This window comes from Piliocolobus tephrosceles, chromosome 17 (assembly GCF_002776525.5).
Source record: "Piliocolobus tephrosceles isolate RC106 chromosome 17, ASM277652v3, whole genome shotgun sequence".
Classification (NCBI taxonomy): Eukaryota; Metazoa; Chordata; class Mammalia; order Primates; family Cercopithecidae; genus Piliocolobus; species Piliocolobus tephrosceles.
This window is the reverse complement of record NC_045450.1, coordinates 65,955,764-65,966,645: the sequence shown is the minus strand read 5'-3', so window position 1 is coordinate 65,966,645 and position 10,882 is coordinate 65,955,764. Positions and strand designations below refer to the sequence as shown.

General features: G+C 48.4%; 1 protein-coding gene across 2 annotated transcripts in view; it reads right to left on the bottom strand.

Annotated features, from left to right (window-relative positions):
• The window catches only part of BCO1 (beta-carotene oxygenase 1), a 48,593-nt gene that overhangs the window by 16,213 nt on the left and 21,498 nt on the right, over positions 1-10,882 (bottom strand). For both annotated transcript variants that reach the window (XM_023226884.2, XM_023226885.1), the window contains 3 exons: positions 9,989-10,136; positions 6,825-7,048; positions 4,535-4,792 (listed from right to left, as the gene is read on the bottom strand). In XM_023226884.2, coding sequence (XP_023082652.1) covers positions 4,535-4,792; positions 6,825-7,048; positions 9,989-10,136 — 630 coding nt within the window. The remainder of the gene's footprint in view (positions 1-4,534; positions 4,793-6,824; positions 7,049-9,988; positions 10,137-10,882) is intronic.

Here is a 10,882-nt window from a genome sequence, read left to right as displayed (position 1 = left end):
CCGGGGAGGCGGGGCGCGAGGGGGCGGCGGTCCCCCGACCACCCCCCACTCCACGGGAACAAGGGGAACACACTCAAAAAAAAAAAAAAAAAAAAAAAAAAAAAAGAGGATACAGACTCACCTGCCGGGTCATGCTGCCGAGCCCTGACCTTGGAGGTTCTCTCCCATGGCTGCATGGCAGAACCGGGGATTTCTGAGACCACACCCGGGCCTGGGCTTCCTTGGTCTGGGCTGAAGCCAACCCCCAGATATGGGGGTCTCAGGGCTCTCCAGGGGATCCCAATGTGCAGCCAGCCAGGGGGAGCAGGAGTGTCAGCCCAGGAGGACAGAGTTGCAGATAGAGAGGACAGCAATGTCCTGCAAAGACCTCAGGCCCAGAGGGCCTCTGAGTAAAGGCAGCATCTTGCTGAAGTTGCTTCTCCAATAAACCTTTGGATGGGATGGAGCCAGAGCCGCTGGATCAGAGCATGTAAGGCTCGGTCCACCTACTTGACTTTCTGATTTCAATATGCAGGCGGAGCCACTTGAAAGTGCAATAAGAAGACATATTTAAGGGACAATAAGTAGCAATTAAAAAGCGTGGCAGGAGCTACCCATCCCGGGGCTTGCTTTCCTTTGCTAGTTTCAAAGCAGCAGATGGTTCACACACAGCTTTTTTTTTTTTTTTTTTGAGATGGGGTCTCACTCTGTCACCCTGGCTGGAGTGCAGTGGTGAGATCTCAGCTCAATGCAGGCTCCACCTCCTGGATTCAAGTGATTCTCCTGCCTCAGCCTCCCGAGTAGCTAAGATTATAGGCAGGGGCCACCACGCCTGGCTAATTTTTGCATTTTTAGCAGAGACAGGGTTTCATCTTGTTGGCCAGGCTGGTGTTAAACTCCTGACCTCAGGTGACAACCTGCCTGGGCCTCCCAAAGTGTTGGGATTACAGGCATGAGCCACTGCGCCTGACCACATGATGGCTTTAAAAGATACACAAGCTAACATTCTTAGCTTGGTTCCAAGGGAGCAAAGCACTCTCCAGTGTGATAAAAGGTTATAAAATGTTGCAGGGTGTGGCAGTGGGAGGGAGCGTGTTCCTTTCCGTGTACCATCCCTGGGCTGAGGTCAGCCTTGACACTTACTACCTTTGTGCCTTGTTATCTCTCAGTACTTCCTGGAACCAGGAGACAGTCTGAGGGGCTGCATTGTGGTGCTTCGGGGAGCAAGCGGTGCAGGGGTCCAGGGCTCATGTGCTGATTTCATGGGACATGGCTGTTCATCCAATAGCCCTGAGTCACATGGGGGAGAAAATCAATGCCATTTTCTCTTCCAGTCATTCTGACTAGGTCAAGGAGAGTCTCAGTGAGGTGCCACGATGTCTTTAATGCCTAATACTTTTAAAACTTTGCTTTTTCACAGAGAGATCAGGTCTTGGCAAGCCACAGCCCTCTGGCTGGAGCTCAAGACCTCTGCTTTATTTCCATTATTTTATTCTCATGCTTGTCTTCTCTGTGCAGCAAGCATTGCCAGCTTTCTACTGGGTAGTGATGTGTTTCTTTTCAAATGAGTTAAGTAGAGAGTGAATTGATTGAAATGAAAAAAAAAATGGATTTTTAAATGTTAAGTAGAGGTGATATAAAATATGACAAAAACCACGGCAGAGATACACAGATGGCTATGGGTGGGAAAACGCTGGAGAGATGGGGGAGGACCCCAGCTTTGGAGTCAGACAAACCTAGGTTCAAACGCCAGCTCCCCTGCCTGCTGGCTGGGAGGGTGGCTGAATTCCTGCACTGAGAAACTGGGTCGTAAGGGTGGGAGAAGGCTCCCTGGATACTGTAGGACCATCTGCCAGGCCTGCAAAGCCCCAAGTGTGCACCATCTGAGGCTCTTGCCTAGGAGTTAGAGCTACTGGGGAGAATAGCAGAGTTCCTACTCCTTTGTAGTTACAAACAGGGATTTAGGGCTGGCCACGGTGGCTCATGCCTATAATCCCAGCACTTTGAAAGACCGACGTGAGTGGATCACTTGAGGTCAGGAGTTCAAGACCAGCCTGGCCAACATGGTGAAACCTCATCTCTACTAAAAATACAAACAAACAAAAAATTAGCTGGGTGTGCTGGCACGTGCCTGTAATCCCAGCTTCTTGGGAAACTGAGACAGGAGAATCACTTGAACCTGGGAGGCGGAGGTTGCTGTGAGCCAAGATTAAACAACTGCACTCCAGCCTGGGTGACAGAGCGAGACTCCATCTCAAAAAAGAAAAGGGGGTTTAGAGACAGAGCGGGGTAGGTTCCAGTCTTGGCTCTGCCACTCTGGGCTGTGTGACCTTGCCCACATTTCTTAACTTCTCTGAGCCTCAGTTTGTCCGTCGCCAAAATGAGGCTTCTACAGGAACGTTTCCCACAGGTTGTTTTGATCATAAGTGAGGTAAGAAAAACAAAATGCTTAGCAAAGTACCTGGCACGTAATGTGTATTTAGTCAATGTAAGCCATCAACATTTAATTGAATTGAATTTGGTTTCATTTAAATTAATTAAGTCGTGAAGTCAGTGGGTTCTGGAGCCAGAAGCCTTTGTAAGTCTCTGTAAGTCAAGCCCAGAGCCTTGGCCACATCACCCTAATTGGGGATAATGTCTGGCCTGGTGGTCATTCTTAGCACAAGAACGGAGCTTTTCAACATCAGGGAATTGTGTAAGCAAATGGTGATGAATCCCTGCCATGAACAATTAGGCAAATGTTTAGAATGATGTTTCAAAGAATATTTAATGTCACGGAGAGATGTTTAGATACATAAATAGGTAGAAAAGCAGTCTGGGCCGGGCGCCGTGGCTCACGCCTGTAATCCCAGCACTTTGGGAGGCCGAGGCAGGCGGATCATGAGGTCAGGAGCATCCTGTCTAACACGGTGAGATCCCCCGTCTCTACTAAAAATACAAAAAATTAGCCAGGCGTGGTGGCGGGTGCCTGTAGTCCCAGCTACTCGGGAGGCTGAGGCCAGAGAATGGCGTGAACTCAGGAGGCAGAGCTTGCAGTGAACCGAGACCGTGCCACTGCACTCCAGCCTGGGCAACAGAGTGAGACTCCATCTCAAAAAAAAAAAAAAAGAAAGAAAGAAAGAAAGAAAGAAAAGCAGTCTGTAAGACAGTATGTACCTATTCAGCAATAAAAAGAAATGAAGTACTAGATGGGCGCAGTGGCTCACACCTGTAATCCCAGCACTTTGGGAGACGGAGGCAGGCACATTGCCTGAGCTCAGGAATTCAAGACCGGCCTGGGCAACATGGCGAAACTTTATCTCTACTAAAAATACAAAAACATAGTCAAGCATGGTGGCAGCCACCTGTAATCCCAGCTACTTGGGAGGCTGAGGCACAGGAATTGCTTGAACCTCGGTGGCAGAGGTTGCAGTGAGCCGAGATTACACCACTGCACTCCAACCTGGGTGGCAGAGCGAGACTCTGTCTCAAAACAAACAAGCAAAAACCACAACAACAACAACAAAAAGAAATGAAACACTGATATGGACTCCAACACAGGTGAGCCTTGACAACACTGTGCTATGTGAAAGAAGTCAGACACAAAAGACCATGTATTCTAAGACTCCATTTATATGTGATGTCTAGAAAGGGCAAGTCCGCAGAGACAGAGAGGAGATGACAGGTTGCCTGGGATGGGGAGGGGAGGACTAGGAGGTGATGGCTAAGGGGTATGGGGTGTGTTTTGGAGGTGATGAAAATGTTCTAAAATTTATTGTGGTGGTGGATGCACAACTCTGAAAATATACCAAAAGCCATCAAACAGTTTAAATGGGCAAGTTAGGCTGGGCATGGTGGCTCACGACTGTAATCTCAGCACTTTGGGAGGCCAAGGTGGGTGGATCACCTGAGGTCAGGAGTTCGAACCCAACCTGACCAACATGGTGAAACTCCATCTCTTCTAAAAATACAAAAGTAACTGGGCGTGGTGGGAGGCACCTATGTAATCCCAGCTACTTGGGAGGCTGAGGCAGGAGAATCGCTTGAACCCCGAAGGTGGAGGTTGCAGTGAGCTTAGATCATGCCAGTGCACTGCAGCCTGGGCTACAGAGTGAGACTCTGTCTCAAAAAAAAATAAAAAATAAAAAATAAATAAATAAATAAATAAATAAATAAATAAATAAATAAAAGGACAAATAGTATGCTGTATCAATTACACCTCAATAAAGCTGTTAAAAATTATGTACAATATGATTAAAAGGAAGAGTCATACACACACACACACGCACACACAGAGACAGAGAGAGAGACTGGGAGACAAACATACATATCCACAATGATCATCTCAGGTGGTGGGTTTACAGGGATTTTTTTTTCCTTTTTACTTATCTATATTTTTTAAAGTTTTTATTATGAATCGGTACTACTTTGGGAAAAACAAGGAAACCTTTTTTTTTTTTCTTTTTCAAGAACAGTTCATTTTCGATTTCAATGTCAATCAAATAAGGGCCAAAGTAACTTCCCACCTGGGCCCACATCTCTCTAGAAAGAAAAGGGACCTCCTTGGAACCATTACCTTGTCCGCGTGGAGGGGCACGGCAAACCTCCTGAGGGTGGGGACCGAGGTGAGCCTGGTGTTCTCCTTGAAGTTCTGGTTCAGGTTGGCCAGGTAGAAGAGCTGGTAGAGGCTGTTGTCCTCATAGGCAATAACGTCAAACACGATGCAGCCGTCCTCTTCATAGGCGTTGACGTGATGGAAGACCACCATGGCGTCTGTGTAAAACTTAGTCTGCACAGGCTGCCTGGTCCTTTGGTCGATGATGTGGATATAAGTCTGAAAAAGGATGCACACCAAGGGCTCAGCTCACCCTCTCTCAGCCCGGCACTGTGGCGTCTGGGGACTGAACAAAACCCAGCTCCACCAGGCGCTAGGCTCGGGACTGTGTCCCCATTCTGCGTTCTGTGTCTACTCCACAACACCAGACAGGCAAAAGTGCCCCCCAAAATGAGAGCTGTTGATTGTATTTCCATGAGTGTATCTTTCACATGGAGAGGAGGGACGCTTTGCTGCCAGAGTCTTTGCAGTCACTAGGAGGGCAGTGTTTGGAGAGACTCTCCAGTGTGCATGGTCCCCTTGTTTCATTGTGCTGACATCCCAGCTCCCTGGCAATGACCAAGTTGGGGAGAATCTGTCAGGTGCCAGATCCCATCTAAGACTGGAACCTTGGCATGGTACAGTGGCTCATGCTGTAATCCCAACACTTTGGGAGGCTGTGCGGGCAGATCACTTGAGGCCAGGAGTTCGAGACTAGCCTGGCCAACATGGCAAAACCCCATCTCTACTAAAAACACAAAAAATTAGCCAGGCATGATGGCGCATGCCTGTAATCCCAGCTACTCAGGAGGCGGAGGCAGGAGAATCGCTAGAACCCAGGAGGTGGAGGGTGCAGTGAGCCAAGAATGTGCCATTGCACTCCAGCCTAGGCGACAAGAGCAGAACTCCGTCTCAAAAAAAAAAAAAAAAAAATTCGCCAGACATTGTGGCACGTGCCTATAATCCCAACTACTCAGGAGGCTGAGAGAAGAGAAAAGCTTGAACCAGGAGGCGGAGGTTGCAGTGAACTGATATCGCACCATTGCACTCCAGCCTGGGTGACAGAGTGAGACTCTACCTCAAAAAAAAAAAAAAAAGAAAAAGAAAAAAGAAAAGAAAAACTAAAGTGCACGTGAAGGCAGAGAAGGTGGAGTAACACTGTGCCAGTGGGTAGTGGTGGCTCCCTTCAGACATGGGGGTGGACGGGAGGCGGGGTAGGGGGAAGTGAGTTGGGGAGGATTTTATACATGGCTTTCTATACTTGTATTTTCTATACAAGTATAGAAAATAGGTAACACTGAGGACTACTGGATATTTCACAAAAGTGAAGTGACAACAGCAAAAAAAAAAAAAAAAAAGAAAAAAGACCAGGTGCAATGGCTCACACATGTAATCCCAGCACTTTGGGAGGGGAAGGGAGGAGGATCACTTGAGCCCAGAGTTTGAGGCTAACCTGGGCAACATAGCAAGACCCCAATCTCTACAAATCAACAAAAAATTAGCCAGGCATAGAGACATGTGCCACTGGTTCTAGCTACTTGGGGGGCTGAGCTGGGAGGATTGCTTGAGCCTGGGAGGTTGAGGCTGCAGTGAGCTGTGATCGTACCACTGCACTCCAGCTTGGGTGACAGAGCAAGACTCTGTCTCAAAAACAACAACCCCCCCCAAAAAAATACCCAACAAATAAATACTGGTAATACATACATACATGCATATATACATATATTCATACACATATGCACACACACGCACATATATATATACACATATACATGCATACGTGCATATACAAGCATGCAATACATGCATACACACTTTGAGCACTCAGGTGTACCTGAATGGAAGGAGAGGTTTCTATTGAACCGTCTGGTGGAACATACTGTCGTTACAATGTCTAAACCTCTGGCAGCTACCGCCCTAACGCTACAGTGGGGCGGAGGCTGGGAGGAGCCCAGTTCTCCATCAGGACTGAGGACTCACTCCTTTTGCTGCTGGGCATAGGGGGACTGCCACGGCTTCCAAGTTTGCCCAAGGTGGCACCCCCTTGCCTGGACGGCCGCATCAATGACTCATCACCGTGGGGGTACAAAGGCCTGGGGGTCATTCTGAAGGACCATCCAGCTTCAGAACTCGCTGGAAGGTGGGTAGACGCCTCTGGTAGCCTCCTCCCTTTTCCATGCCACTTCCTTGCCTTAACCTTCACGCTCCTGCAGACCAGCCTCCCTCCACCGGCAGCCAGCACCCACTGGGCTAGAGTCCAGCCAGACCTCACCTTCTCCTCCCTGTGGAAAGCCAGGCAGGATGCCCAGCTCATTCTCCGGATGTACGCGGTTGCCATCTTGAGAATATCCAACCTGAAAGGCTGTTCAAGGAAGATGACATAGTTCTCGGTGACTCCAAAGCTGTGGTAGTAGCTTGGGGAGAGCAGGGAGTGGGACGGGATGGAGCAGAACACCTCCGTGTGCTTCCAGGGGCTCTTCCCCTGCTTCTTGCCCTCTAGCAAGACAAAAAGCAAGCCTCAGGAATTGTGCAGGATATGGCTGGCCCCCTAAGACCACACCACCATCACCTACAAACTGACTTGATTGCTGAAAAGAACCTTTACATTAAACAGCAACACGTAGACAGATAGTGAGGTTGTTGCTGCAGCTGCTGCAGAGGACAAGGCTGAGACCTTCCACTCAGCACCCACCCCGTATACAATCTGAAAACCACTGAACCAAGAGGGAGCCCTCCAGGTCAGGGGTCTTCAACTATAGCTTGGGGGCTAAATCCTGCCTCCACCTGTTTGTTTGTTTTAGATAGAGTCTCCCTCTGTTGCCCAGACTGGAGTGCAGTGGCACAATCTCAGCTCAATTCAATCTCTGCCTCCCAGGTTCAAGTGATTCTCCTGCCTCAGCCTCCCGAATAGCTGGTATTGCAGGCTCACGCCACCACGCTTGGCTAATTTTCGCATTTTTAGTAGAGACAGGGTTTCGCCATGTTGGCCAGGCTGGTCTGGAACTCCTGACCTCAGGTGATCTGCCCGCTTTGGGGATTAGTGCTGGGATTACATGTGTGAGCCACTGCGCCCAGCCATGATTAGGGGTTTTATATAAATGCAGATAGCCAAGCTAGGCTATAGGATGGCCATTTTATAGATGAGAAACTTAGGCTTAGTGGAATGGGCTATCATTATGGTCAGAGTCACAGGGTTAAGCCAAGAAAACACAGCTCCCTTCGCCTTCCTCCTCTTTTATCAGGGATTATGACTCTCATAGAGTGAAGGTAGAGAACAGAATAAAATAAAGCAGTCATCCATGTGCCTCACCCTGCACCCAAACACGGAAGGTGCTCAATACATGTTCAGTTTTCTTATTCCTCTGCAAGCATGAGTCACTCGCTGGTCAAAAGGCCTCCCCACCCAGGCCTGCGGCTGGCTTATAATGAGTTATCTGCAAACTTCCCCACCTCTCTTGTGGCCACCTGTGCACCCTGTAAACAGCTGGCTGGTGGGAGGGATGTTGTGGGGTTGTGGGATAGTTATTTTCTTTATAAAACAAATGGAACATAGTGCAAACTGAAACGAAAAGCACTGTGGCCTGGGAGGAACGGGTTGCGGCATGAGTCCCAGCACCACCGCCAGCATGGAGCAGGTGCTCAGAGGATCTCTGCTTGCAGGATGTCAGTGGCTCCTGGGAGCTATGTGACTGGGGTGTGTCACCTGATCCCCTGAGCCTCACAGTCCTTCTCTGTAATACAAGGTGGCAAATGCAAATGCCTAATCCCCAGGTATGGCATTCTAGGATTCTGAGCTTGACCCCTATATCCCTTTACTGGCTTAATTAATGAGAGTTCTATTTAACAAGTACACTCCATGTACCTTCTGACCTCGGAGGCCCACCTCTCCAGGCAGAGCCTGGTAATTTGCTCAGGGGGCTCTACAAGACTATGGGGGATGGGGGAGCAGCAAGGATCACAGGCAGAAACTAGTTTTTCCTAAACTAGAAGGTCAAAGGAAGCACTGTTGTAGTTCTGCACTGTCTCCTGAGTCCTGTCAGCTGTCTTCACAGGCCTAAGTCTCCTGGGTGTGGTTCCCAGGAGGGTCCTGCACAAACATGGGCTAAGAACCTCCGCCTCCTCCCCCTCAGGATCATGCAATCACAGTCAGTCTGGGCTTTGCTCCAAGGTCCCAGCCCCACATGGAAGAGGTCCAGAAGGCCTGGAGAATAGGACAGGGATCTGGAGTGGATCCCAGCAGGGCTGAGCTCCCTAAACAGCCCTGGAACCCTGGCTGCAGGGGCTGGGAATGAAAGTAGGTAGCATAACCTTACCATAGAAAGGTTTATCAGGAGACTGAAAAACTGAATGGATGGATGGATGAATCGATAAGTGGGTAGGTGGGTGCAAGAATGGGTGGATAATAGATAGATGGATGGATGGTGGGTGGATGGATAGATGGTGGATGGAAGGATGGTGAGTGAATAGATGGGTAGATGCAGATGGTAGATGGATGTTGGGTGGGTGGATGGATGGATGGTGGATGGATAGATGGTTGGATGGTAGGTTTATAGATGGTGGGTAGATGGATGAATGATGGATGGATGGGCAGGTGGCTAAATGGATGGATGGTGGGTACGTGGAAGGGTCGATGGATGGGAGAATGGGTAGATGGATGAATGCACCCATGGGGGGTGGGTGAATGGGTGGGTAAATGGATGGTGGATGGATAGTGGGTGGATGGATGGATGGGTAGATGGTGTGTGGGTGGATGGATGAATGGATGGATGGTGAATAGGTGGGTGGGTGGGTGGGTAGCTCAATGGATGGATGGATGGTGGGTAAGTAGATGGGGGATGGATGGGAGAATGGGTAGATGGATAAATGGATTCATGATGGGTGGGCAGTTGGGTGGGTAGATGGATGGTGGATGGATGGTGGGTAGATGGATGGATGGATGGTGGATAGGTGGATGGATGGTGGGTGGCTGGCTACATAAGTGGTGGATGGGTGGGGTGGACGGATGGTGGATGGGTGATGGATAGGTGGATGAATGGTGGGTAGATGGGTGGATGGATAGTGAGTAGATGAATGAATGATGGATAGATGGATGGTGAGTAGATGCATGAATGGATGGATGGTAGATGAATGAATGATTAGATAGTAAGTAGACGATGGATGAATGGATGGATGGTAGATGGGTGGATAAACTAATAAAATAATAACCTGGAGCCTAAATAAAAGGAAATTAGAATAGTAAAGGGATTTCTTTCTTCCAAGAGGAATCCCAGCAACTCCTCTTTTCTTCTAAAGGAAAGTACTGAGATCATGGTCATCTGAATAATCCATGGGAGAAAGTACCACACTGAGTCTTGTGTCATCAACGAAAAATGGAACTCTTCAGAAGGAGCCACCCTTGGCTGTTTGTGTTTTATTCGATTCCCCAGAGTGGCCTACCTGGTACTGTGGCAGGGATCTTAAAAATCACATATTTTGTCTTCCCCTTTTCCACAATGGATGTGCCCATGTTGAGAACATTTCCAGCCTCATCATAATGGGGATGTGACGTTGCCAGATTTACCGCCACGTATTTACGATAATCAACCTGCAAGATATGATACCTCCTGTTTTTTTTTTTTTTTTAAGTATTTATGATAATCAATCTGCAAGACATGACACCAACTGATTTTTCAAAGGAGAAAGGTTGAAATCCTGTGAAAACATGACTGATTCTAGCTTCAGAGAGATGAGGGACATTTTTGCACATCTGAAAACGATACAGAATTTGCTTTTAAAGACTTTCACTCTCGTGACCTGATATGACTTCACATGGAGATTTCAGGGGCTCAGACAGCTAACAGGTTGCAGGGGAGTTAGGGAGCTGGTATGCTTCTGGGGCTACCATTCCAATCCTGCTGCTTGACCTTGCTGGAATCCTCAACATGGAAACAAGATTCCTCACTGCAGAAAGATCTGAGCAATGACCTGGGCAGAGAGGTAGCCTTCGAGCTAATCTTGGCCACAGCTCTGTCATTCTGGCTTAAATTCTGCCGTTTTGCATTGCATAGAAGCATAAATTTCTAGGCCTCTCTTAGAGGATTATTCTGGGAATGGAAAGGTTACAAAAACACTTGGTCAAAGTGAAGCTCGATGAACAAGCTGAATAATCACCCTCACTCTGCAATCCACAGCTGCAGAATGATGGAGTGGCTGCAGACCAACCGTCTGCCCTTCCTTCCCTAGAAAAACACAACCTCCAGCCCAGAGTCAGATAACTCCATTCTCTTCCAGCATTTCCTCTCTGTAGCCTTGTGGAAAGTGTCATCAGTTGGACTGATGCCATCTAGCTTA